Source organism: Prinia subflava (assembly GCF_021018805.1).
Source record: "Prinia subflava isolate CZ2003 ecotype Zambia chromosome W unlocalized genomic scaffold, Cam_Psub_1.2 scaffold_41_NEW, whole genome shotgun sequence".
Lineage (NCBI taxonomy): Eukaryota > Metazoa > Chordata > Aves > Passeriformes > Cisticolidae > Prinia > Prinia subflava.
Window position 1 is genome coordinate 681550 of NW_026960614.1, and position 27735 is coordinate 709284.

The following is a 27735-nucleotide window of genomic DNA, read 5'->3' on the forward strand; positions in this document are numbered from 1 at the left end:
TGCCAGGGACTTTTTCTCATCTGCCTACTGGGGCATCTTGTTTTGCCATGCCGGGGACATTACCTTGCACCTGCTCTGCCGGGGATCTTTCCTCGTCTGCCTGATGGGGCATCTTGCCGTGCCAGGGATCCTCTTTCAATTCCCTTCTGGAGCAGCCCTGCCAGGGACCTCTCACCTGCCCTGCTGAGGATCTTCTCTCATCTGCCTTCTGGAGTAACCCTGCCAGGGGCCTCTCACTTGCCCTGCTGGGGATCTTCTCTCGCCTGCCTACTGGAGCATCTTGTCTTGTTATGCCAGGGACATTACCTTGCACCTGCTCTGCCGGGGATCATCCCTCGCCTGCCTGATGGGGCATCCTGCTGTGCCAGGGATCTTCTTTCACTTGCCTTCTGGAGCAGCCCTGCCAGAGACCTCTCACCTGCCCTGCTGGGGATCTCCTCTCACCTGCCTTCTGGAGTAACCCTGCCAGGGGCCTCTCACTTGCCCTGCTGGGGATCTTCTCTCGCCTGCCTACTGGAGCATCTTGTCTTGTTATGCCAGGGACATTACCTTGCACCTGCTCTGCCGGGGATCATCCCTCGCCTGCCTGATGGGGCATCCTGCTGTGCCAGGGATCTTCTTTCACTTGCCTTCTGGAGCAGCCCTGCCAGAGACGTCTCACCTGCCCTGCTGGGGTCTCCTCTCACCTGCCTTCTGGGGCAGCCCTGCCAGGGACATTACCTTCCCTGTTGGGGATCTCCTCTCATCTGCCTTCTGGGGCAGCCCTGCCAGGGACCTCTCACCTGCCCTGCCGAGGATCTTACCTCACACCTCAAGAGCCTTTGCACACTCGATGGGGCCCTCCCCCAAGGAGGCGCCTCAGTCACTCTTCTATGCCATTCGCTTCCCGCCCGTTCTCGGCCGGCACCCTCTCGGGAGACCGGAAACGCGATACTAGGGGGTCCACTTTCGCTCTGGGGGTCCGAGCTGCCGGCCCCCATCTCACTCAAGCACTCATTCACTCGCCTCCCATTTCCGCCACGGATTTATCTCACCCATCTGGCGTTCTTCTGCTTTGCTTGGTCTCACGATGATCCCAGGGCCGATCCAGCGCTGATCCCAGGGCCGATCCTGCGTTCTTCTGTGCTGCTTGGTCCCACGCTGATGCCAAGGTCCGGGGGTAGCCAGCGATTCCCAAGGATCCCTCGAAGCAGATGATCGTCTTCTTCGGGGGTGGTCCTTTGTGGGCGTGGCTATCCCGGATGAGTCCCCAATTGAAAAGAACAGGACATATGCCTTTATTAATATTCAGCTCTTTATTAAAGTGATCAGCTCATTATTAAAATCATCAGCAGGATTGCAAAGTCCGATCGGAGTTTTCCACACTACTGCAGCCATCTGAAGGAGCAGGTGCTGTCCCAGTGGATGCTGAGTCCTTGTTCCCATAGAAACAGCTGGCAGTTCTCTCTGGTCAACCATCAGAAGGCAGAGCACTGGCAGTCAGCTCTTTGCCCTCAGGGAAAAGTTTCAAGAGTTTCCCATTCTCTGCATCAGTCAGCTCAGCTGGCTGGTTCCCATTCCATTCAGGCTCCTCACAGGTCATGGCCAATCTTCAAACCAGGCCAGGAGGTGCACCCACTCCCCGCTCAGCCAGGGCACTATCCAATTCTCTTCTGACGAATCTAGCTTCCTGTCCTGGGGTGCAGTTTCCCCAAAAAAAACCTCCCAGGATCCACGGGGGCGGCCCTGCCCTATCTGCATATCCAAATGCATATGCATTTGTCCTGGTCATAGCCGAAGTTACTCTTGCTAAATGAGGTAGTTACAAAGGACAATAGGGCTATCTAGGTGTGGGCAGCTTCTTTTCACATTTCAATTAGGTAGGGAAAAGTTGCCAGGCAACTTTCCTTCAGGGCAGCTCTCCCTACTCAGATTGTCTGGGGTGTGGGGGGTGTTACTCTAGCCAGGAGAGGGTCAGTTGTGGGGTGGTTGTTTTGTTGTTGGGTTTTTTTTTGGTTTTTTTTTTTTTTTCTTTCGTTCCTAACAGTTTGGGCTGTAGCCCTAGCTGTAGGAAAAGCCTCCACCCAGTGAGTGAGTTGATCTACTATTACTAATAACTATTTGCACCTCCCCACCTTGGGTAGCTGTGTAAAATCCACTTGTACCCTCCCAAACAGTTGATATGCCAGGGGCTGCCCCTCTGGAGGGGTCTATCTTAACTTGGCCTGATTTATTTTCTGGCATATCAGGCATCCCATTATCTCCTGTTTTCCCTTACACCCAAAAAATTTTAGAAAATGTTCAGCCAAAGCCTGAGTCCCCCAACGAGTTTGTTTATGTAACTTATTCCAAATTCTCCTGGTATATTCCTTTGATAACAATTCTCTACCATCTGGTAGCTTCCATTTTCTCTCCTCTCATCTGCTCTCTAACTTCTTATATTCTTCTATTTCCTGTGGGGATAACCGGGGAGGATAATTCGGGATACTTTCTTTCTCAGTTTCTGAGATGCTCATTACTAAAATTGCTGCCCTTTTTGCTTCTTTATCAGCTGAATTGTTTCCCCTCGTTCTAAATTGAAGCCCTGACTGATGTCCCTTTACATGAACCACTGCGATGGCTTCTGGTCCCCTTACAGGTTCTAAAATTTGTTTTATTAATTCCTGATGAATCAACCCCTTTCCTTTGGTACTAATCAACTTAGGTTCTTCCTAAATCTTCACAAAAGTGTGCACCACCCCGAATGAATATCTGGAATCTGTGAAAATGGTTCCGCATTTCCCTTTAAGTCCCTTAAGTGCCTGCAGAACTGCGTACAGCTCGCAGGCTTGTGCTGACCAGACAGCACTCAACAGTCCTGACTCAATCACTTCTCTAGATTTGCCATCTACCACTGCATACTCTGACTTTCTTTTCCTTTCTATCACTCTCACAGAACTGTCTACAAACCACTTCCCACCTTCTTCCAGCTTCTCATCCTCTAAGTCCAGTCTTATTTTTGTTTGCAATTCCACTACCTCCAAACAATCATGATTGCATTCTTCCGCTACTTCTCCGAACAAGAACTGGGCGGGGTTTCAGACGGCCGCAGTCTGCAACTCCAGCTCAGGAGAATGTATCAAAATAGCTTCATATTTCAACAACCTAGCCTCTGTGAGCCACTTGTCTGCTTTTTGTTGGAGTATACCCCTAACATTATGCGGGGTGTATACTACCAAAGGTGCCCCCAAGGCAATTTTTTTCGCTTCCTCCACTATCAATGCCACAGCCACTACCGCCTGCAGACAAGTCGGCCAGCCATGGCTCACAGGGTCCAAAAGCTTTGACACATACCTCACTGGTTTTCTAATGCCCGCCCAGTCCTGCGTTAACACTCTATGCGCTGTGTGATTGCTTGCATCTACAAACAACTGGAACTGCTTTCTTATATCAGGAAGGCTTAGAACAGGAGCGCTAACCAGAGTCCCTTTCAACTCTTCAAACCTTCTCTCGTCCTGCTCTGACCACTTTATCCGTGGTCATCTTTTCATACAAAAACTTCATTTTCTCACTATAACTTTCAATCCACTGTCTGCAATAACCTGTCCTGGTTTAGGACAAAATTAGGGGAAAATCTCCACAACTCCCTCCCCCACCACCGGGTTTGGGAGGAATTTCCTCAGAGGAAAAGTGGAAAAAACTTGTTTATTAAGAAACAACAAAAAAACCACTCCCCAACACAAGAAAAACAGTCCGAGATGACAACAAATATTTTCACCAGTCCAAGAGAGGGTGAGCAGTCTCTGCTGGGGAGGGTGCCAAAGCTTCTCTCAGGTGCAGACTCCGGGGGGGGTTCCCTTGACGTTCCCGAATCAGGGCCCGAAGCAGGTCCGATGTCTTCAGGGAAGGGAGGAAGGAAAGAAGGGGAAAAACAAAAGCAGAAAAATGGCAAAAAGCAAGCAAAAAAGCAGAAAGCAAGAGAGCAAAGCCAGCAAAGTGAGCATAAGCTAGCAGCAAGCAAGCCGAAAGCCAGCAGCCGGGGGAGGGGCTCAGCTACAGACAAAACAAACTGAGAACATGGGAACAGAAACACACGATTTGGGATACAAAGCATGAAAATGTCCTGTCACCCCAGGACATTCCACCCCTTATCCCATATCGTGAACATGTTACTGAACACAATGTAAAAACTTTCTTCTCACTTGCTCAAACCTTCCACACTTACACATTTCCTTCCATCTCACTTGCTCAGACCTTTGACACTTTCACGTTTCCTTCTGTCTCATATCTGTATGATCTAACGTACAGATAATGGTGGTAACGCTCAGCAAACGATATCCCACAATCAGATCTCCCTGAGGTACACAACGGGTTGTCCCATCTTTCTGCATTATCCACCAGGTATAACCTGGTCCTTGAGCAAAGACAATCCCACGAATGGGTTTGCCTGTACTCAAGGAAGGATTAATCCATACTGTCTTCCCCAACAAACCTCTGACATGGGCCACTGGGACTTTATCTCCATCTACTATATTAAGGGGCTCAGACTGGGCAGGACCTGCTCGGTTGGTGGAACCTCAAGTGTTAACTAACCAGGTGGCTCTTGCTAAATGCTGCTCCCAGTTCTTGAAAGAACCCCCACCCAGTGCTTTCAAAGTGGTTTTTAACAATCCATTGTACCTCTCCACTTTACCTGCAGCTGGTGCATGGTAGGGGATGTGGTACACCCACTCTATGCCATGTTCCCTAGCCCAGGTGTTAATAAGATTATTTTTAAAATGAGTCCCATTGTCTGACTCAATCCTCTCAGGAGTACCATGCCTCCAAAGGACCTGCTTTTCAAGGCCCAGGATGGTGTTGCGGGCTGTAGCATGAGACACGGGGTAGGTTTCCAACCATCCCGTAGTGGCTTCTACCATGGTTAGTACATGGCGCTTGCCTTGGCGGGTTTGAGGCAGCGTGATGTAATCAATCTGCCAGGCCTCCCCATACTTGTACTTGGACCACCGCCCCCCATACCAGAGGGGCTTCACCCGCTTAGCCTGTTTAATGGCAGCACATGTCTCACAGTCATGAATAACCTGAGAAATGCTGTCCATGGTTAGATCCACCCCTTGGTCTCGTGCCCACTTATAGGTGGCATCTCTACCCTGGTGGCCTGAGGCATCATGGGCCCATCGTGCTAGGAACAGCTCTCCTTTGTGCTCCCAGTCAAGATCTATCTTCAACTCCCCTATCTTTGCAGCCTGATCTACCTGCTGATTGTTCTGCTGCTCCTCATTAGCTCTGCTTCTAGGGACATGGGTATCTACATGGTGAACCTTCACAGGTAGTTTCTCTAACCGGGTAGCGATGTCTTTCCATTCTTCAGCAGCCCAAATTGGTTTTCCTCTGCGCTGCCAGTTCGCCTCCTTCCATCTCTTCAGCCATCCCCACAGAGCATTGGCTACCATCCAGGAATCAGTATAAAGGTAAAGTTTTGGCCACTTCTCTGCTTCAGCAATGTCCAGGGCCAACTGAACGGCTTTGAGCTCCGCAAGTTGACTCGATCCACCTTCTCCTTCGATAGCTTGTGCAACTTGTCGTGTGGGGCTCCATACGGCTGCTTTCCACTTCCGGTTCATCCCCACAAGGCGACAGGAACCATCAGTAAAAAGAGCGTAGCGTGTGTCTTCTGCCGGCAGTTGGTTATATGGTGGAGCTTCTTCAGCACGGGTCACTTGCTGTTCTCCCTCTTCACCAGTGAGACTGAAGCTTTCACCCTCAGGCCAATTTGTAATTACCTCCAAAATCCCAGGACGATTTAGTTTCCCAATTTGGGCACGCTGTGTAATGAGGGCAATCCACTTGCTCCATGTAGCATTGGTGGCATGATGGGTGGAGGGAACCTTTCCTCTAAACATCCACCCCAGCACGGGTAGTCGAGGTGCCAGGAAGAGTTGTACCTCGGTACCAATCACTTCTGAAGCAGCTTGGACTCCTTCATACGCGGCCAGGATTTCTTTCTCCGTTGGGGTGTAGTTGGCTTCAGACCCTCTGTAGCTCCGACTCCAGAATCCCAATGGTCGGCCTCGGGTCTCACCAGGCACCTTCTGCCAGAGGCTCCAGGACAGGCCATGGTTCCCAGCTGCAGAGTAGAGCACGTTCTTCACCTCTGGTCCTGTCCTGACGGGGCCAAGGGCTACCGCATGAGCAATCTCCTGCTTGATCTGGGCAAAGGCTTGCTGCTGTTCAGGGCCCCAGTGGAAATCGTTCTTCTTGCGGGTAACCAAGTAAAGAGGGCTCACAATCTGATTATATTCAGGAATGTGCATCCTCCAGAAACCTATAGCACCTAAGAAAGCTTGTGTTTCCTTCTTGTTGGTTGGTGGGGACATAGCGGTGATTTTGTTAATGACATCAGTAGGAATCTGGCGCCGTCCATCTTGCCACTTCACTCCCAGGAACTGGATCTCCCGAGCAGGTCCCTTAACTTTACTTTTCTTAATGGCAAAGCCAGCTTCCAGGAGAATTTGGATGATTTTCTCTCCTTCCTCAAACACTTCTGCTGCTGTGTTTCCCCACACAATGATATCATCAATGTATTGTAAATGTTCTGGAGCCTCACCCTTTTCTAGTGTAGTCTGGATCAGTCCATGACAGATGGTAGGACTGTGCTTCCACCCCTGGGGCAGTCAGTTCTAGGTGTACTGCACGCCCCTCCAGGTGAAAGCAAACTGAGGCCTGCATTCTGCAGCCAGAGGAATTGAGAAAAACGCATTAGCGATGTCGATTGTGGCATACCACTTCGCTGCCTTGGACTCCAGCTCGTACTGGAGTTCCAGCATGTCCAGCACAGCGGCGCTCAGTGGTGGAGTCACTTCATTCAAAGCACGGTAATCCACGGTCAATCTCCATTCTCCTTCAGATTTACGCACAGGCCAGATGGGACTGTTGAAGGGTGAGTGGGTTTTATTAACCACCCCTTGGCTCTCTAACTCTCGAATCATCTTGTGAATGGGGATCACAGCATCTTGATTCATTCGATACTGCCGGCGATGCACTGTCGAGGTGGCAACAGGTACTCATTGCTCTTCTACCTTCAGGAGTCCTACTGCAGATGGGTTCTCTGACAGTCCAGGCAAGGTGTTCAATTTCTTAATGTCCTCTGCCTCCATGGCAGCTATTCAAAAAGCCCACCTGAACCCCTTAGGGTCTTTGTAATAGCCATTCCTGAGATAGTCTATGCCCAGAATACTCGGAGCCTCTGGGCCAGTCACAATCGGATGTTTCTGCTACTCCTTCCCGGTCAGGCTCACCTTGGCTTCCAACAGGGTCAACTCTTGTGATCCCCCCGTCACACCGGCAATGGAAATAGGTTTTGCTCCCTCATGTTCTGATGGCATTAGGGTACACTGACAACCGGTATCAACCAAAGCTTTATATTTCTGTGGCTCTGATGTGCCAGGCCATAGAACCCATACTGTCCAAAAAACTTGGTTTTCCCTAACCTCTACCTGGCTAGAGGCAGGGCCCCTCTAAGCCTGGTTATCCTTCTTTCCTGAGACATATGTCTTGGAGGTTCCTTCAAGGGGATCGGACAAGTCATCGTCATCATTATGCCTGACAGTTCGACTACGGGCAACTGGAGCTGCTTCCCTTTTCCTACCTTCCTTCAATTCACGCACCCGTTGTGCCAGAGTAGCAGTAGGCTTCCCATCCCATCTCCTCATGTTTTCTCCAGACTCACGTAGGAAGAACCACAACTCAGCTCGTGGGGTGTACCTTCTCTCCCCAACAAGGGAACGTCTGCGTTGGATACTAGGGCCTCTAATTTGTACAGCTGAGATTTGGAGGAGGTCCTCCTTAATCTCTTCCCTGAGTTTCTTATGACTTTCCTCTATTTTGTCTTCTAATTTCTGCAGTTGTGTTTCCACAGCTGCAATTCTGGCATGAGTCAGGCCATGTACAGCATCCGCATATGCCCGAAGCTTCTTTGCCATATCGAGCACAGTCTCATATATCTCATCCCGCTTCATTATTGCTAGAGCAGAAGCGTATTCAGGTGGCCCAAGGCGCACAAGTTTCCTCCACATTACAGGTGTGCACGGTACGAAGTCCGGATTCCTAGTTGTTATGTCATCTGAAAAAATGATCTCTACCACTGCCATCTCCCTCAAGCGTTGGATCCCGTTCTATGGTCTTCCACCGTGTCTGCTGAATATAAAGGTCATCTGCACACAGGTATCTTTGTGCTACGCTGTCTAGGACCCGTTCCCAGAGGCTGTGAGGGCTAGCCCTCCTCATCATGCCTTGGTCGATGACAGGATCATGTGACAGGGATCCTAAATGCCTCGCTTCAGTGCCATCCAGAATGGTAGCCTCCCCTGCCGCATCCCAAAGGCGGACTAGCCAACTAATTATAGACTCATCGGGCTGTCGCCTATAATCCTTTCTTAGGCCTCGAAGGTCCTTCAGGGAGAAGGAATCAATATTGGCTCTGGAATCTGTGCCACTTGGTGTGGTCTCTGATGTTGGTGATGGTCCTTCTCTTGGATCATCATCATCCTCCACCCTTCAGTCAGTCTTGCTTTTACACTTTCCACCTTTTGTATTTGCAGCAACAGCCATTGGTTGAGGCTTACTCTCTGGTTTAACTACTGGCCTGGAGCCTGGGATGTTTGCTGCAGCCTGAGTGACTGGGACAGTAACTAATTTATCTCCCTGTTCCCTTTCCTCTATCTGTTGCCCTACAGTGTCTAGCAGGGTGCGATAAGCATGTGCCAGGGCCCAGCTCACTGCAATGATCCTTTCCTCCTTAGCGTTACCATGGCACCTCTCTTTCAGATACTTTACCACCTCAGCTGGGTTCTGAATTTGTTCAGATGGAAAGTCCCAGACTACAGGATCAGAAAACGCCTTTAAAATTCGGCCCATATCCTCCCATTTCCCACACCACTCAGGATCCTTCACCCTTGGTTTTATTCCTAAATCAGGAGTCTCACCAGCCCCTCTAGAAATCTCAGCCTTCATCTTATATAAACTGCAGACAGTATAAAGAAAGCTTACTAAATTAAATGCCAGAAAGATGGTGTCCTTGGCAGTCAGGGAGAACCAAACATTTTCTAATAGAGATGTAAACAATTCGGAGGAGAAGAAGGAAAGCAAAGGCTGAAAAGCCTCCTCCCCTTCTTCTCCTCTAACAAACTGAGTACACAGCCACAACCATGAACCATACATTCCTGGAAGCGATAGCAACATTTTTATAAACCTCTTGCAAATCATCACAACCAAGCCCAGCCCGATAAATATTCTGGTTAGTGTCCCTCTGCTACAAAAGCTACGCATTAGGGACAATACCGGAGCTATTTCTGGATAAGAAAATAAACCTAGGGACCACAAAGGTATTAAAACTTCAAAGAACCCTAATGACCAGAAATAGAGGCAGGCTTTCACTCCAAATGACATTATACCTTCAAAAAGAGACATACCAATATGCCCACAAAACAACTGAAACCAAAATATTATTCTAATAAAGTTTTTTCCACTTTGTATGGTCAATCCCCCTGTACGGGCCACCAAAAATGTTTGTCCTGGTTTAGGACAAAATTAGGGGAAAATCTCCACAACTCCCTCCCCCACCACCGGGTTTGGGAGGAATTTCCTCAGAGGAAAAGTGGAAAAAACTTGTTTATTAAGAAACAACAAAAAAACCACTCCCCAACACAAGAAAAACAGTCCGAGATGACAACAAATGTTTTCACCAGTCCAAGAGAGGGTGAGCAGTCTCTGCTGGGGAGGGTGCCAAAGCTTCTCTCAGGTGCAGACTCCAGGGGGGGTCCCTTGACGTTCCCGAATCAGGACCCGAAGCAGGTCCGATGTCTTCAGGGAAGGGAGGAAGGAAAGAAGGGGAAAAACAAAAGCAGAAAAATGGCAAAAAGCAAGCAAAAAAGCAGAAAGCAAGAGAGCAAAGCCAGCAAAGCAGCCTAAAGCTAGCAGCAAGCAAGCCGAAAGCAAGCAGCCGGGGGAGGGGCTCAGCTATAGACAAAACAAACTGAGAACATGGGAACAGAAACACACGATTTGGGATACAAAGCATGAAAATGTCACCCCAGTACATTCAAAAGCCCTAACAATTGTCTGACTTCCCTCTTTGATCTCGGGGGTGGTACTGAAATGATTCCCGCAATTCAATGTGAACCTAATTTCTTTTTTCCTTTCGTGAGCCAGTGTCCCAAATATTTCACCTCTAGCTCTGCAAACTGTAATTTTGACTTGGACACTTTCAATCCCTTCCTCCCTAAGAAGTTCAGTAGTTCTATAGTGCTTGCTCTCACCTCTTCTTCCCTAGGTCCAGCAACTAACAAGTCATCCACGTATTGCAAAAGCTTGGTCCCCTCCACCGGGACAAACTGACTTAGGAGTTGCGCTAAAGCTTGACCAAATAAATTTGGGGAATCAGTAAATCCTTGGGGCAGAGATGTCCAACAAAACTGTTGCTTTCTATGGGTCTCGGGATCCTCCCACTGAAACGCAAAACAATCTCGACTGTCCTCTGCCATGGGACAAGTCTAGAACGCGTCTTTCAAATCTATCACACTATACCAATGTCTTCAGGGGAAATCTGATTCAGAAGGGTGTACGGATTCGCTACCACTGGGAAAATAGTTTTTGTCCTTTGATTCACAGCCCACAAATCTTGTACCAACCTAAAACTCCCATCTGGCATCTTCACGGCCAAAATCGGGGTATTATGTCTTGACATGCACCGCTCTAAAATTCCCCACTTCACTAAATCATCAATCACGGGCTTCAGCCCTTTCCTTCCTTCCATAGAAATAGGGTACTGCTTGACCCTAATGGGTTCCTCAGGCTGCTGAATCTCAACAGAAATCGGAGTCATGTCTATTCTCCTTCCTTCCCCTTGCTGGTACCACACCATGGGGTCTATCTTTTTCTCATCCTCCTCAGTTAATCTATACAAACTCACCACTATGTTTGGACCCTCAACTACCACATTAATTCCTGATGCAACAATCAAATCTCTTCTTAACAAATTATAATCAGCTTCCTCTACCAATAACATTCTCAACACAAATTTTATTCTCTGATTCAATTTCCACATTCTTAATAACTGGAACTCTAAAGGGTTCCCCCTTTGCCCCTATCACCATCATTGTACCCCGACTTTTGACACAACCTCTCGGCAACCGCTGGACTGAAGAGCGTTCAGCTCCCGTGCCTACCAAGAAAGAAATCTCTTCTTTGTGGGGGCCTATTCTTAATTTTATCTTAGGCTCGTCAGATGGTCATAACCCTAGGAAAAAGAGCTCAAGACTTCCTCATGCGTCTAATTTAAGGACCTGCTCATCCTTAATTCTTTTTGGACATTCCCTTTTGAAATGTCCCTTACCATCTTAGTAATAACACTTTTTTGGTTCTTTGGATTTTCCCGGCTCCTTTCTGCCTTGAGGCGAGCGCCCTCTCCTGGTTCCACTTGTCCCTCCTTTCTCAGAGTTGGAGGATAACTCCTTCCTCTGCATTTCCTTGACAGCTGCTACCAACACTCACGCCTGCGCCTTTTGCTGTTCGTCTTCCCTTCTCATATACACTTTCTGCGCTTCCCTCAACAATTCTTGCAGTCTCTTGGCCTGCCAGTCCTCTATCTTCTCCAATTTCCTTCTAATATTTTCCCATGACCTCGCCACGAATTGGGTTTTCAAAAGCACCTCTCCCACCGGAGAATTGGGATCGGTTCCAGAGTACATCTGGAGACTCTTTCGGAGTCGGTCTAACTACTCCGAGGGAATCTCATCCTTTCCTTGACATTCATTAAAAGCTTTACTAATATTTTGGCCCTTGGGCACTGCCTGCCTTATACTTTGACTCACCAGATTCCTCAGATCTATCATGATTTTCCGATCATCATCTGACTGCGCATTCTACCCTGGATTCTGACTGGGCCATTTTACATTGCCAGGTGAACTTTGGGGGTTCTTACGTTCCCATTCCCTCATCTCGGCTTGCCTGATTAACTCCCTCTCCTCATGGTTAAACAAAGATCTTAAAATTGCTGTCATATCTTCATAGGTATAAATGCTTGCCCCTAAAAACTTATCAAGCCACTCCGCCACCCCGATCGGATCATCCATCAACCTTCCCATATCTTTCTTAAATGCTTTCACATCTGAGGTATTAATAGGAACATCTATGTAGCCAATAAAATCAGGAGCAGTGGGCACTTCCCTTAGGGGAAGTAAATTGTGCCCATCCTCTTCATTTTCACTCTTCACCAGTTTTTCTTCCTTTCTGCCTAGTTGTCCTGAATGGGGGAGTGGCCGCCGGATGCAATGCGCTCTGTCTGGGGCCAGAAAGGGGAGCCCCTCCATGTTCAGAGGAGGATTCCTCGGAAACAGGGGAAGTCCGGGGATGTGGAGGGGGTGCCTGCGGTATTTGAAATTCCTTGCCCTGTCCTCAAGCGGTGGCGCAGAAGCCACCACGGGAGGTGCCTGAGCAGGCAATGGCTGAGGAGCCGCTGCTCCCGCTTGCGCCAGGGAAGGGACAGGGGCTGGGGCAGGGGCAGGCAGGGATAGGTGTGCTGCATAGGGAGGGGGAAGTTAATCTGGAGGTTCCCATTCCTCTTTTCCCGCAGCCCTTACAAGGTACAACCTAACTCACGCCCGCTCCCATAAAGGGGTATAATCATACTCTTCAAATTCCCTCTTATCCTTGCTCTTCATGTAATCACTCAGGGCCTGACAAGTCCACTGCTTGAACATGCCAAACACCAGCCAAATTACATGCTCTCTAATCTCCTTTCCTCCCCAGACCTTCATACAAAAATGTACCATCTTTTCCTTAGACTTTCTTCTCCTCATTGGACACTCATGCCAAACCTCCAACATCCATCCCAATGGGCTTCCTCACGGGATTTCAGGGACACTAGTCTTTCCTCCCACAGAATTCCCCTGACTCTTGCTCAGGTAGGATTCCATCCTCCCTGTTTATCGTCCTCCTGACCCTGAATATAACACCGTTATACTCAGTACTTTTCCAAGCCTCGGCTTGGTACTACCAAGCTACTAACCAACGGGGGACCGTCCCGCGAGTGTTCACCTGGCAGTGGGCTCTCAATTCCCTTATGGTGGACATTCCCTGGTCCCGGCTAGAAGGGCTTACCAGTCCTGAACTCCTAAGGATGTACCCTTTCCCTCCCAGCCCCTGGCGACTGACTCTGTTCCCCCGTCCCACCAAGGTTCAGGGTAACACAGAAAAGACGACACACGCTTCCTCCATGGTCGACCACGTCTCTCGCGGGAGCAGTGGAACTGCGACCTTGGAGTCCCTACTCGCCTCGTGATAAATCATGTCTCACTCACACACACTCAATCACCCCCACTCAACCATGCAATACTTACGGCTTCCTGTTTTTGAGTGGATTCTTTGTGCACGGAGATTTTTACAAGTGAAAAAAATACCGCGGTCCTGGAGACCCTTCCCTGGGTCTCCCTCGAGTTCCTGAGAACCCTCCCCAGCTAGCTAGCCTTTTATCTCAACCCCTTTTGATTGCGGTTTAAATTTGGTTGGTTCGTCTTGGCCAGTTTGGTTCCACAAACTCTCCCTGCTCTGCCGGGCCGCAAAAACAGCGGAGCACCTCCCGGCCAAAAACAGGGGGCTGCTGGTCCAAAAACTGATCCCTGTTTGGGCACCAAATCATTATAAATGCTCAGCCAATTTTCCAAATTAATAAAATAATTTTTATTAATTTAAGAAAATATAGAACAAAATTTAGGCAAACCAGCAATCAACAGGACAGTGCCGATAAACCCGGGATCGACACTGGGTGAACTTCCATCACAGCTTCTGTTGCACCGTGACACCCCCCCCCTTTCACAAATTCTGCCCGAGCTGAGGTCCCCTTAAATAGACTTTATTTTGCCTGTGGTCCCCCCCCTCATTCCGCGGAATTGTCTGTTGAAAAGCCGTTTCATAAAGTCATTTTGGTTTTCTACTCAGTCCTTCTTTCCGTTGAATAGGCTCTTCGGGAGGAGAGATGAATACTAATTTCGGGGTTTTGAGTAGATGAATAGAGGTGTGTCTTCCTTCAATGCGTTTGCTGATTCGTATCTGCCTTTAATGGCTGAACCATTAACACTCCTCTTTACCAGAAAGGGTTGTGCTCTCTCCTTAATAGCTGTACTTGTCTTTGTTCACTCCATCCAGCTGCACCTTTGTCCTTTCTGGAAAGCAACTTTTCAAGCCCGAGCTTGCTCGTTTCCAGTGCAAACCCCTGCTTGTAGGTTAAATGTATTTTATACACATATTCTTAACAAAATATATCCTAAAAACATGAATTATCCCCGGTCATCTATAACATATGTATAATATAAATCAAGTTATGCCCTTTGGAATAAACGGTAAAATCATACAAGGGGGGGGTGGGGGTGGGGGGATGTAGACAGATTCGGGAATTGAAAATGACCTTGCCGGGAACTGGGGAAGACTGGATTTACAAAAGATAAGGAGAGAGGGTCTGAGGAAGATGGGTCCTTGCCAGAGATGGGATTGCGAACGGCCCAACCATTACCACCGAGATGGGCCTACTCCCCATCAGGGACACACATCTCAATACGAAATTCCCAGAAGTCATATCTAATATTCATCTCCCCACAGAAGGACTATTCAACGGACCAAACGGCAAAGATGAATCCCCATGAATATGAAGGAAAGCTGATTCAACCGATGAGCGGCAAGGATGGACCTCCATCAATATGAAGAAAAACTGAAGGGACAAAGAAAGCATGAAGCAATGCTCTGTCCCGCTAAAAGAACTGTATAAAAACTGGGCTCACGGAACCAAAAGCGTGAACAGGGGGAGCTGCGGTGCGATAGAGGCTGCAGCTACGGTTCACCCAGTGCCGATCCCAGGACTCAACACTGATTCTTTGATTGGTGGCTTACCCAAAATTCTGGTCATTGATTTTTCTAAAATTAATAAAATCATTTATTATTTTGAAATTGGCTTGGCATTTATTACATTAGCTGTGTGGGACCCTGGTGTTTCCTTGCTTTGCCCCAAGCCTGGCTCAGCCAGAGGCGTCCCTCCTGCACGTGTTGTGTGCATCTCTTTGCCCCGTTTTTTCTTGCATCGGTTTCTCAAACTTTGAGGTTAAACACGTGAAAGGCGGGAATTAACTTTAGCACCACTGGCCCTATGCTCTGTTTTCGGCTGGAAAGGATCCGGCCTGGCCCGGTGGAGGGAAAGGGCCTGTTCGGAGGGTCGATGAGCCCCTTCTCCCTCAGCCACCCCCCAGAACCACCCCTGGCTCCCGGGGTCCACTCACCCCCTCGGATTTACCAATGGCCCCGCGTGGGAAAGCGACGGCGTGGCTCCGCCCCCTGTCGCTGAAGTCGCGCCTCCTTTGCACACCCGCACTTCCCGGACGCTGTCTGGCCCCGCCCTCCGGTGACGCCATCATCGCGCGCCGGAGCGCCCTGGCGGCGGCGGGTGGCTATGGCGGCGGGGTCGGTGTGGAAGGGGCTGGTGGGGTTCGGCCTGTTCGCCTTGGCACACGCGGCCTTCTCGGCGGCCCAGCGTGAGTCACCGCCTGGGATTCGGGCCGGGGCGCCCCGGGGCACCAGCACCCCCGCACGGCTGACGGGGAGCTGCCGGGGTGGAGGACGGGCCGGGCCGGCATCATCATCGTCCTGAGCCGCGAGCCCGCCGGCGGGGGCGGCCCTGCCCTTGGGGGCCGGGCTGCGGGGAGAGCGGAGGTTCCGGGAGGAGCGCAAGGCTCGCCCCGTGCGGGCGCCGCAGCAGCCGGGAAGGGAGGGAAAAACGAAGGGTGGGAAAGGGGAGCTGCCGCCCGCAGGGTCACGGCTTCAGCCTGGCTGCTGCCGTCCCGTTGCCTCCCGTCCCCGCGGCCCGCCTCCCTCCTGGCTGCTTGGGATAGGGCCAGCCGTGCTCCGGAGCAGCGGAGCCTCACAGCGGCACTAGGGGCGGCCCAGCTGTCCGGTGAGGTTGACATTTGTGTCTGCAGCCGTTTCTCTGGGGGTTTGTGTTGCCGGGCTATTTATTTGCATACACAGAGTGTTTGATGCGTGCGTGTGTTTCTGTTTTGTAGATCGTTCTTACATGAGGTTGACAGAAAAGGAAGATGAAGCGTTGCCCATAGATGTAAGTTTTTGCAATGTGTGAAAAGTGTAACTGTGGAGTGGTTTAGTCTCTCAATTGCTTCTTTTAAATGTTCTAGGCAAGCATAAAGGGCAAAGTAGTTTTTAAGCTGCACTTTCATTGCAGCTCCCACTGTTGAAAAGACCCACACTTTTCATCCCAACTTCCTGAGTGTTGTAGTTGTCAGTGAAACTAAACCCCAGATCCAGACCTCACTCTATTTTAGAACTACCCTGGAGCATCTTGTCCAGGATTCCCTGAATGTAGCTCAGAGAGCTTTTGCATCCATCACCTCCTTTACAGCATAAACATCCTGCACCCTCTGGCTCTGGTTGGCTGACACGTGTTTACCCAGTGTGACTGTTTGATCCCAGCACAACTTGCTTCAGGAAGGGAGCTTCTATTTACTTTATTTGCTTGCTTTTCAAAATTCCACTTCAGTTATCTGTTCCATCTCTCCTTAATCAGAAGGGCAGGGAGGTCAGGTGCCAAAGAGAGCCAAGCACGGCACCTGGCCTGGGGCTCCAGGCTTGTTCCTGGCAGGAGTTTGGATCCACAGAACCCAGTGTTTGGTCTCAGGCTCTTGCTGAGGAGCCATGTAAGTTGATTCAGTTGTTTCAACCCCAACCTGTGCTGGGGCAGCTGGAGCTCTGCCAGAGTTCTGCTGTGCAAATAGGAGGGAATTTTAATTCTCCCGTGCCTCAGTTTCCCCACTGCTGGATTGCCCACCTCTGTTTGCTGTCACTGGATGAAAAGCACAAGAGATACTCTGTGAAAGCTGAGATTTTTTTGGTAAACGTGCAGAACACTCGGTAATGTGTGTGTTGCACTGTGCTCCCTCTGTTGCAGATAGTCCTGCAGACTCTGCTGGCCTTCGCAGTCACCTGCTATGGGATAGCACATATTGCAGGAGAGTTTAAAGACATGGATGCCACTTCAGAACTCAAAAATAAGTATGTTTTATTTCTTCTTTTTGTACGCACTGGTATCTGCTTCTCTGTACAAACTGAAAATCATTTAACTTTAGCTCAGTCCTTCAATGCATGCTGTAGGCAGTGACCTGAGGGGAACAGCCACACTTGCAAAAGCCAACAGTGTCTGGAGTTTTAGGGAGAGTTAGATAACAGGCAGAAATCAAATAAACTTCTTGCTTTTCCTTATCTGAAATCCTGCTGTGCAGACTTGGTAGAGGAATGAAATGTGCAGGTGGGAAGTAGAGCTCAGGAATCACCACCTGCTGTCATGACATGGTCTCAGACTGCAGGGTCTGGCTCACCCCCTGCTTGTGTTTGCTTCCTCATGAGAGTCTGAGTCACTTGAGTCTCACACAGTATATTCAAGGCAGGACAGCTGAAAGACATTAAGAAAATAAGGGATTTTGGATCAAGATTTTGAAGAGGATAGTTGGTTAGAGCATGCAAAGGTTGTGGGTTCAACTGCTTTATGAGCCGTTCACTTCAGAGTTGGACTCAATGATCCTTGTGGGTCCCTTCCAACTCAGAATAGTCTGTGATTCTGACATGAAATTGGATGGGCAGATGTTGCCTCTCTGACCATTTCCAAAACCACAGGGGAGTATGGGAAGTGAAAAAGTTGACATAATTTTATTTCAGAGTGTTCACCTAAAGCCTTTAGCATGAGGCTCCCAGGGGGATGGAAAGCTGAGCATCGTGAGGGTGTTAAGTGACTGCTGAACAAAGGCTGGCATGTGGTGTGTCTGCAGGCAGCATCCACAGGCTGCCCCTGAGCTCCAGAAAGGAAGGGGAAGTTTTTGACGTGGACATCATGTGGTCTTTTTCACAACTGGCTGTGTATTTCTTCAGTGTTTTAGTTTAGGAAACTTAAAAGCAAGCAAGAGTTTTGGATTGAAAACTTGTATTTCTGTGTTTAAAGTCAATACGCCCCAGACTGACTGTTCAAAACTCCCTGCTCTGAAAGAGTATTAACCTTGGCTTTTTACATTTATTTTGAAGGACATTTGAGACGTTAAGGAACCATCCGTCTTTTTATGTATTTAATCATCGTGGTAGAGTATTGTTCCAGTTGTCAGACACAGTGAATTCTTCTTTGAACCAAGATGCTTTGTCATCCAGTTCGGCACTGAAATTTCAAAAACTTGAACCTCTGCACCGCTGAGACTTTTACAGATGATACCAATAACCCAGGACACTGAGATGTAATATTCAAGTTGGGGATGTAAACACTTTTTTATTTCTGGAGCAGTATTTATATTGATCTTCCAGACTTTATAATATATATATATATTAAAATATATAAATATATATATATATATATAAACTAATGACCTTCTTTGTACACTGTTAATGAGAATGACTGAATTGTGGATTGGCAATGCAGTGTAAAATCTAGAGTTATGCTGTGAAACACATCTTCAAAGTTTCAGATATTAAAATGAGTTGCAGCTAACTTAACTTCAGTTAAAACAAAAAGCAAGCTAGTTTTTCCTGCAATTAATGTTCTTTGACAGGAGGGAATGTTTGAGTGTATTTATTTTCTCAGTTTGCTTGCACTACAGTCTATGGACCCCCTCAGAAATGCTGTGTACACTGCATCACTGAACAGCAGGAAAAAAGGGGCAGCATCTGATCCTAGAATGCCGGTGGGACACCAGCACAGTGTGGCAGGGGAAGTCAAAGATTGCTTTCATTTTTGTTTTTTTACAATGCTGAAAAACAGTTGTGTGAAGGGTTATTCTTTTTATCCTGGTTTTTCACTACCACGTTATTTCCTCGTTGCCCTCCTTCATTTCATGTAAGTTGCCCCAAGTTGGCTGGGCTGTGGCTGTGCATTGGTGCTTGTGTGGGGGAGGCAGCTCACATAGATCATCTGCCACACTCCGTGTTCTCCGGCTGTGAACCAGGGAATGTTGAACGTTGTGTACATGCTGAACATGGTGTTGACACCAGGTACAACCTCCAGGTCATCTTCATATTCAAGTATCAGTAAGAACTGTCCCTTCTGTGAGTGTTCCAGGGGTAGGGTCCAGAAGCTTGCTCTGTTTGCTGGCACTAATCCAGGACAGCTACCCCTTTTCTGCCAACAGAGCCTTCCACCTTGATTTTTCCAGCTGAGCCCTTCATTGATTTAAGATTACTGTCTTGATTTCATGTATTAGAACTGATCATACTGTCCTTAACTCTTACTTATGTCTAAATTCATATCTACCCTCAGGGGCTGAATCAATGCTAAAATCTCTTGGTCTGGCTTTTCACCTCCCTGATCCAGCAGAGGGAGGGTAGGTTGAGATACTGGTGGGGCCAGCGAGAATTTGGCCTGGTTGGAGGATGTTTCACTGGCACAGTGGAAACTCAGCCTTTTGTCCTGTCATCTGTTGAGTTGTGTTTGGTATTTTTTTAAACTGTTAAGAACTGTCAAAGCCAAAAAGCTTGGCAAAAATACTGTGTAAACCGAAGCCTCTTTTTCTAGCTCTGCCCATCCTATGGAGTGGGTGCTTGAGCAATATCTGTGCCTGCTGCTCTACAATCACTCTTAAGCATCTGGGTTTGATTAGAAAGGGTTACTCTGCCAGCTGAAAGCATCTGAGATGCAGGATTAGTTCCTAAAGTGTCCTGGTCCCCCTCTTGCTGGTGTTACAAATCAGCTCCTGCCAGCACCAAAGGCCTTGGAAATAGTATCGGGTCATCTCTCCATTGCAGACAGAGCTGTTCTCTTGGGGAACAGGGCTGCTGTGCGGCAGCTGCTGCACAGAGGGGAGGCTGAACATGGGCTAGGTGACCCTGTGGGGTAGAGGAGAGACAATTAGCAGAGGGAGGGAGAAGCATAGCAGGAGCTCAGTAACCACTGTAGTAGACGGGTTCTGCAGCCGTGGTTGCACTGAGCCCTTTGCAGAAGGTCTTAGAGCAGAGCTGCTCACACAAAATGTCTGAGAAGCCCTGTTTGGGCTGCTGGAAGGCTACAGGGACCTGCCTGATGTGAGAGGTGCTGCTGGGACAGGGAGGTGGAGAACATCACCTGCTGCTCAGAGCAGGTACTGCTGGGAACACCCTGTGGCTGCGTCAGGGCCCTTCTTGTGAGGAGTAGCTTCACTCTGCAGCAGCAACAGTTCTATCACAAAGCTGTACAAATTATTTTTTCTTATTGTTCTCACAATGTCAAATAAAAATTGATATCCCTAAAGTGTTTGTTTGTTTATTTCTGACCATCCTGGAGCCTGCTGCAGCAAATCCCTGGTGAGTGACTATTTAAAAGTGACTGCCTGTTGTAATTTAGATTTAGGGGGGGTCCCCGGGAAGGGTTCCCTGGGAGCCCCCCGGGCCTTATGTTTGTTGCTATTCGCATGCAGGTAGGCAAGGAGACTAGACGGCTGGTGAGGTGCTGATGAGATGAGGATTTATTTGGAGTTCAACCCCAGGAAGGCAGCATGGTCACTGAGGGAGAGGGGGAAGAAGGGGAAGAGGGAAGGGGAGAGCAGCGGAGCCTCTGGAGGCCTCCAGGGCAAAAAAAGAGCGAGCCCACTTCCCCCTGCACTCTTAACAGGGAGTTTCGAAATGGGCGCAGATAGATTCTTCAGCCAATGGGTTTAGAGATACATGACACTGCAGGGAGGTTATAGACTTGGGATAAACCATACACTTTCCAGGGGTGAGCCAGAGCATACCATTTCAATAAAATGCAATCCCACAAATTCACCCTTTTTTCGTTAAAATGTGAGAAGAGAAATATGACATATGACAATTAACAATTTAAAAATGAAACAGTAATTACACAGTTTTGCAGCATAAGAACAAATACAGTTGCAGTAATTGCAATAAACGGGTTATGTGGGTTTATATTGCAAGATTTAAACAAATTAACAAATTTGTTAGCCTTTTCAGCGTGACTGGCCTAATGGTGTCTAGCCTTTTCCAACTGGCTTTTCAGACCACCACAGCCCCCAGTTCTAGGCTATGGCGCTGACTTCTGCTCCCATTCTAGGGACAGGAAAACACTTGGAGTTCCCCAGGCTCCACACAAGGCTTCAGATTCTCACCCATGGATCTGAGCCAAATTATTCCTTTCACTTTCCAACTGGTTCAACTAAAGGAGCGACACTGCATGCAATTGTTTACATTCGTCCATATGTACCCATTGGGGATTTTTTCATCCATACTTGCACCAGAAATGTCGGAAACCTAACAGAAGACCCCCAGTTTTAGGTCACCAAAAGAAAAACAAAAAGAAAAAAACCTACAAAAACCATCAAATACTTTCTCAGACACCATTTTAGGTTATCAGTCACCCTCAGAACCTACTGAGGACAGCATAAACCCAAAAGCGTTACTAATTCAGTAGTCTACCACTGAATTGCGCCTTACAAGAAGACAATTCAAAAACTGCTTCCCATGGATTTACCCTTGTGACCTAAAAAGGCCTCTGCTTTCTAAAACTGAAAACAGGACAAATCAGCAATATGAACACACACAAAAACTAGAAAGGCATAATTGTAAAACTACTTCATGGGGATGGGAAGGAAATGGAGAAACAACAGGTTCTGGGTTTTACAGCTGGAGAAGTAGGGGGTTTGGATCACCCTGCTGTTTGGCCAGAACAGCAAGGGACAGGGGCAGAATAACATGGAAAGGAGATCATAAAGTAGAGTTAACAATTATACAAGGCTGTAAAACTGGTATTACAAATTTACCTTAGCTTTGGGTTTTGGTTTCTTAGCTTTTACCTTGTAGGACTTGGAAAGTGGAAGGTGGAACTAAGAGCTGGATGGGAGGCACGTGGCCATGTTGGTCATGCGGTCACAGCGCACATGGCAGTAGCCATGCTGTGCCGGGCTTAGCAGGACGGGGTTAACTCTCGGGGGTTTGTTAAGGGAAGGGGGGTTAGGGAGAAGGAGCAGCGAGGGGAGGAGGGAGCAAGGGTGAGGAAGGAGGTTACAGAATTTACAAAACCGAGTTTTGGGAGGTGCGGGACTTGGGCACAGTTGAAGACTGCTTTTTCCTTCTCTGATGGCTGTCTCGCTGAGTTCTTTTCGCTGCTGTCTAGGGCGTTGGCTGCTCGGGCTCGACGGTTGTTGGAGTCTAGAACATCCCGCTGGCCACCCTGGAGGGTTTGGAGACCAGACAGGGGGGTCTGGGATCTGTACAAGGGGGTCAGCCAGCCTCACACAGAGCCCAGGAGGACACTGCCTCTGATCCCTGTCCATGGGAGTGAATGCCCACATTGTATGAAGAATCACAAGCTGAGAAAATTCAAAATAAGTAGTATTTAGTTTATCATAGAATGTAAATGTAGAATCTAAGATTCTCAGTATATGGGGTTGAAGAGGCAAGATGGAGGAATTGGGGAGTAGCCCCTGTGCTCCTTGTTCTTGCTCTCGTCCCCCATTTTCTGCTGAGTTGGATCTCAAGGATTGGTTTAGAGTAGAAATGACATGTTAACATAGGTAGTAAGTATTGGTATGATTCTGTAAATAAAAAGTACGTTTTGGACGGTGGTTGGATCAGGGAAATGGTACAAAAGACCCGGGACGCTCTGATCCGCCCAGTCCGCCGCATGTCCTGCTGTGCTGGGGATGCCTTGCAGAGCAAAGAAAGAACTAAGATAATGTACCCTGCCAGGGAGGCCTGGCAGAGCTGAGAAAGAACTGAGATAATGAAGAATAAACAACCTTGGAAACACGCACTGGCGGACTCAGCTTGTCGTCTCTACCTTCGGTGTGAAACACTTAGGGCAAAGAGAAGAAGAAAAACCTTATTACCTCAGGGAACAGCAACCCCGAGGAGAATCTCAGGGAAAAGCAACCCTGAGAGATGGTGTGCTTGTTCTGCCGGGCTCTTCTCGCCGCTGCTGCCGGGCAGGGGGAGGGCCGGGTGTGCTTTGTGTGGCTTCTCTGGGTGCCAGGGCCTGCACGCGTGCAGTGGCGCGGCCAGGGCCGCGCCACGCTGGCTCTCGGGCACGCACTGCAGTGGCGGTCCCGCCGCGCTGGGGCTCACACCAGAGCCTCGCCACGCCGGGGCTGTGCTGCCTGCGCCGCGGCAGGCCAGGGCCCCAAGGGGCTGGGATCCGGCGGTGGTGGGACGGCAGTGTGGTGGCTCGCGATGTCTCTGCGCGGTGGGGGAGAGGTTGCCAGGGGCCGCGACGGCCCAGGATGGCCGCTCCACGTTGCCGGAGATGGCGCTGAAGCGGTGTTCCGCGGGGTTCTGCGCTGTGCTGGTGGTGCAGTGGTCCATCTTTGTCTCAGAATCGTTGGTGCTCATGCCCCACGTTGGTGCGTCATTTGTTGTAATTTAGATTTAGGGGGGTCCACGGGGAGGGTTCCCCGGGAGCCCCCCGGGCCTTATGTTCGTTGGTATTTGCATGCTGGTAGGCAAGGAGACTCTAGACGGCTGGTGAGGTGCTGATGAGATGAGGATTTATTCGGAGTCTTACCCCAGGAAGGCAACATGGTCACTGAGGAAGAGGGGTGAGGAGGGGGGAGGGGGAAGGGGAGAGGGAAGGTGAGAGGAGCAGAGCCTCCAGAGGCCTCCAGGGCAAAAAAAGAGCGAGCCCACTTCCCTCTGCACTCTTAACAGGGAGTTTCGAAATGGGCGCGGATAGATTCTTCAGCCAATGGGTTTAGAGATACATGACACTGCAGGGAGGTTACAGACTTGGGATAAACCATACACTTTCCAGGGGTGAGCCAGAGCATACCATTTCAATAAAATGCAATTCCACAACTGCCCAGCACTGACATGAAGTGATTGCCCTAATTATGGCAGCTCTGTGTGAAAGTGCTGTCTGGCAAAAAGTGGGATCAAAATAGCTGTAAGTAGCTGAGTAAAACACTTAGGAGGGAAATATTGCCAGCCTGGGGATCTGCTTGCCTTTGAGGTTCCTCATCATCCTCTCTGGCAGAGCTGCCATAATCTCTGTCTTCAATTTAACCACAGTAAAGGCTTTTCTACCATGTGCTAATCCCCTGCCAGCCCACAGGATAGGCTTCTGCAAGGTCTGGTGTTGCAACAGTCACTGGGGGAAACACTCAGGCTGCTCCCAGGGCTGGCAATAGTTAAAATTCTGGACTTAAGCAAGATCACTTTTCACTCCTTGCTCTGCTTTTCCACTGGGGGAGGTTGAAACATTAGCAAAGCACTGGAGGAGTTTGCTCAACTACAGCATCCATCAGGATTGCACCAGAGAGAGCAGCAAACTTACCCCTCATCTGCTTCCTGTGCTGCTGCAGTTCTGCATCCAGCACAGAATATGAGGGGAAAACACCAATAAAACCAGTGGTTTGGGAAGGAGCACCTTTAACTAACTCCCAGAGCCACCTCGTGCTTACCTTGAAGCATGGGGTTCTTCACAGATGAGCTTCTCTTCTTGAAAAGCAAAGCAAGAGTTGAGCCAAGAGTTTCTTGAATTAGACTGGAGAGTTTCCAGCCTTGCCCAATGCACATTTACAACTGTCACATCTTGAATTGCTTTGGCTACAAGCCATGATATTTCTACTACATTAAATAGTTAAATAAAAAATATGTGCTGGTTGTTATGAACAAATTTCCCAGTCCTGGAGGGGGCTGGGCTATCCTTGTCCTAGCCCCATAGCGAGACAGCCGCACTATCCCCCCAGAGGAAAACACAGAGCACGCATTAGCATATTAAAAGAGCTCTGAGAATGCAACCCCCCTCCTCCCAATTTGTGCCGTCTCCCTGCCTTTTAGAAAAATGGGGGCTTTTCCTTTTTGCAGAGAACCCCATAGCTGGGGTGAGGCTGCTGTCCCTCGAAAGCGGCTGACCCCCTCTTGGCTAGAGTTAACCCCCACACCCCAGCAAGTTTGAGGACGGAGGGAAGCTGCCCTGAAGAAAAGTTGCTGGACAGCATTTTCCTACCTCATTAAAATGTGAAAAGGAGCAGCTCATACCTAGATAGCCCTGTCACTGTTCTCTGTAACTACCTCCTTCAGCAGGAATACCTCTGCTGCAACCAGGACAAATGAATATGCATTTGTATATGCAAATAAAACTGCCCCTGTGAATCCTGAGAGGGTTTTTTAGAGAAACTGCACCCCAAGATGGGAAGCTAGATGCATCAGAGGAGAATTAGATAGTGCCCTGGCCAAGCAAGAAGTGGACGCACCCCCTGGCCTGGTTTGAAGATTCACCATGACCTATGAGGAGTTTGGATAGAATGGGAACCAGCTAGCTTAACTGACTGAGACAGACAACGGGAAACCCTCAAGGTTTTTCCCTGAGGGAAAAGAGCTGACTCTGCACTCCAGTGACAGACTCCACTGCTCTGCCTTCTGATGGTTGACCAGAGAGAGCTTCTAGCTGTTCCTGTGGAGACAAGGACTCGGCACCTACTGCGGGCAGCTGAGTGAAGAACTCCAACAGTACCTGCTCCGTCGGATCACCACAGCAGCGCAAAAAACTCCGGTCGGACTCTGCAATCCTGCTGATGACTTTAATAAATAGCTGATCACTTTAATAAAGAGCTGAATATTAATAAAGGCATATGCCCTGTTCTTTTCACTGGTAATTTCCATTCATTGCTGAAGTAGCAGGTTTAATATGCATTAATTTTGCTGGGTTTTTGAATTATTCCAGTTAGAGCTCAGTGAGGAATTGCTAAGGAGGGCAGGAGTCATTTACACCCTTGCAGGTAAGGGGATGGGGACCACGGTTTGTGTCAGAGATTGGTCACTCGTGCAGCCCTTCCGTGTGAGGCTGGAATGGGAGTGCAGGTGGCAGAAGCATTTTTCTAGAGGTCAATGAGGGCTGAACTGCAGCACCATGTGTGGAAATCCCTCCTGGTCACACATCTGATGTGTCCCCTCTGTGTGTCCCAGATGGAGCCATCGCTGCAGTCTGGTGCCAGGACCCACATGCTCCATGCCCCCCTGCTGCCCAAAGCTGGAGCACAGCTTTCTCAGGAAAGCTGGCAGCTAATGGCCCCTTCCAGGTGCTCTGGAGCACCTACACAGTCCCCCTCACTGAAGAAAGCAGGCAATGACAATTACTTTGTAACCCTAAAATGATTTTTGGCTTCCTTATCACTTGCTTCCCATGGTTTGGGTTCTCTCACACTTCACCACACTTCAGCAGATCTGCCCTTCTCCATCTCTGACACCTTCAGCAAGGACATTACTGTGGGGACATCCTCCAGCTGTATACAGCCCCCCCACCAAGAGTGGCACCATTTCTACTCCCTTTTGCCTCCTGCACCAAACAGCAGCAATTTGCCACCAGACAATTTGGGAAGGCTGAGGCTCACCCCACAGCATCAGGGGCCACAGCACTGCCCCCAGGCTACCAGTAGGAAGCCCCCCAGCCGGGCAGGGAGGCTACAGCTCTACAGTTCCCTGCTGTCCCAGCCATGCTGCCTGCGGAGGGGAAGGGCAAAGCAAGGCTATTTTGAATGTTAAACAAGCAGAAAAGACTTTGGTACCAACTTTCCACAGCCAGCACTAATAGCGAAGGCAAAACACTCCTTGGATTTGGCCTTGAGGTTCACCTTGAAGCCATGATCACCAGGGGCAGAACCCTGGTGGAAATAAATCTGATATCCCAGCAGGTAAAAGCCTTTTAATCAACCCCAGGTTGGTCTCAGTGACACAACACCATTTCAAAACACTTCAGACTGCAACGAAAGCTCCATCCTTAAAATGGCAGATAATTAATTTTCCTGTCCTGCTAACTTAATCCTTTTTCCAGCCAAGAAAGGCAAATGGGAGTTCATAGAGCAGCGAGGCAGCCGGGAGCCTGGCAGCATGAGCAGAAACACAAGCCCCAGGGCTCCTTGGCAGGGGCCCAGGCTGTGTGGTATCACAGCTTCCCAGGCCATTTTAATAGGAAAGGAGATGGGGGAAAAAAAAAAAAAAAAAAAAAAAAAAAGTGACATTTGGGATATCAATGGCTCACCCTATGCCAGTGGTCCCAGGGAACCCACACATAGCCCCTCATACAGAGATGTGGCTCTATTCCCAGTTCATATCCCAGTGCTGCCAGGCAGAGCACTCAGCACTCACAGTGTCCTCCCTGCCCAGACTGGTGCTGGCTGAACCAGTTTTTCTGGGATCTGCTGGAGGCAGGCCGTGCTGCAGGGGCACTTCACTTTGGGTTTCAGGAAAAAAAAAACAGAAGGAAATAAAATATTCCCCTCCTCCCCCAAGGTATTTCTGCTGTGTATTTTAAAGCAGTTCAGGGCCAGCCACAAAAGGCCAGTGTTGATGTCCCCAGAGCCCCAGGCTGCTCCAGAATCCCTTGTCCCTGCCCCAGGAGGTCTCTGCTCCAGTGCAGCATGCAGGAGCGTCCTGTGTGCATACCAAAGGCTGAAGCAGTGATTTATTCCCCATCCTGGACTGTGAAAAATGTGAAATGATTAATTCATGTTCTTATGGTTAATGATAAATTGAAAACTATAAAAAACTGTATATATATGTGTGCTGCATGAAAGTATAAGTTCCAGGATACCTTGTAACATTTTGTTAAACCAAATTATGAAAAGGCAGGCACCACCCAGAAGCTCACATTCAGAAATAGACAAAAGGTTTATGGGAAAACCAGCAGTCTCCTCAATCACCGGGAGGAGACCCCAACACACACCAGCCAACACCCTCACCGAGCATCAAGCATCATCATCCATATCTCGGACCATTAATCAGCCAGGA

The 27735-nt window shown here is 48.9% G+C and overlaps 2 protein-coding genes across 5 annotated transcripts; one reads left to right on the forward strand and one right to left on the reverse strand.

Annotated features, from left to right (window-relative positions):
- Positions 1 to 1242: 1242 nt before the first annotated feature.
- LOC134565218 (uncharacterized) lies at positions 1243 to 15415 on the reverse strand. 3 transcript variants are annotated; one of them, XM_063424713.1, is made up of 2 exons: positions 15282 to 15391; positions 1243 to 14227 (listed from the first exon to the last, which is right to left on the reverse strand). In XM_063424713.1, exon 2 carries the CDS (start codon positions 6333 to 6335, stop codon positions 4536 to 4538), a length of 1800 nt encoding a protein of 599 aa, XP_063280783.1. In that variant the 5' UTR covers positions 6336 to 14227; positions 15282 to 15391; the 3' UTR covers positions 1243 to 4535. The 3 variants fall into 3 exon arrangements, 2 of the variants coding, with proteins under 2 accessions (XP_063280783.1, XP_063280784.1); XM_063424714.1 differs by having other exon boundaries at positions 15296 to 15339; XR_010083819.1 differs by lacking the exon at positions 1243 to 14227 and adding an exon at positions 14257 to 14719 and having other exon boundaries at positions 15282 to 15415.
- Positions 15385 to 20269, forward strand: LOC134565219 (ER membrane protein complex subunit 5-like). 2 transcript variants are annotated; one of them, XM_063424715.1, is made up of 4 exons: positions 15385 to 15533; positions 16062 to 16114; positions 16961 to 17064; positions 18085 to 20269. In XM_063424715.1, the coding sequence occupies exons 1-4, from the start codon at positions 15452 to 15454 to the stop codon at positions 18245 to 18247; spliced, it is 402 nt and encodes a 133-aa protein (XP_063280785.1). In that variant the 5' UTR covers positions 15385 to 15451; the 3' UTR covers positions 18248 to 20269. The 2 variants fall into 2 exon arrangements, with proteins under 2 accessions (XP_063280785.1, XP_063280786.1); XM_063424716.1 differs by lacking the exon at positions 15385 to 15533 and adding an exon at positions 15603 to 15952.
- The last annotated feature ends 7466 nt before the right edge of the window (positions 20270 to 27735 follow it).

Excerpts from the sequence above, each read along its gene's own strand:
- LOC134565218 (XM_063424713.1), bottom strand. The coding sequence starts at position 6,335 with ATGTCCCCACCAACCAACAAGAAGGAAACACAAGCTTTCTTAGGTGCT.
- LOC134565219 (XM_063424715.1), top strand. The coding sequence starts at position 15,452 with ATGGCGGCGGGGTCGGTGTGGAAGGGGCTGGTGGGGTTCGGCCTGTTC. Across the intron at positions 15,534-16,061 it reads GGCCTTCTCGGCGGCCCAGC|ATCGTTCTTACATGAGGTTG; the intron begins GTGAGTCACCGC and ends TCTGTTTTGTAG. Across the intron at positions 17,065-18,084 it reads ACTTCAGAACTCAAAAATAA|GACATTTGAGACGTTAAGGA; the intron begins GTATGTTTTATT and ends TTTATTTTGAAG.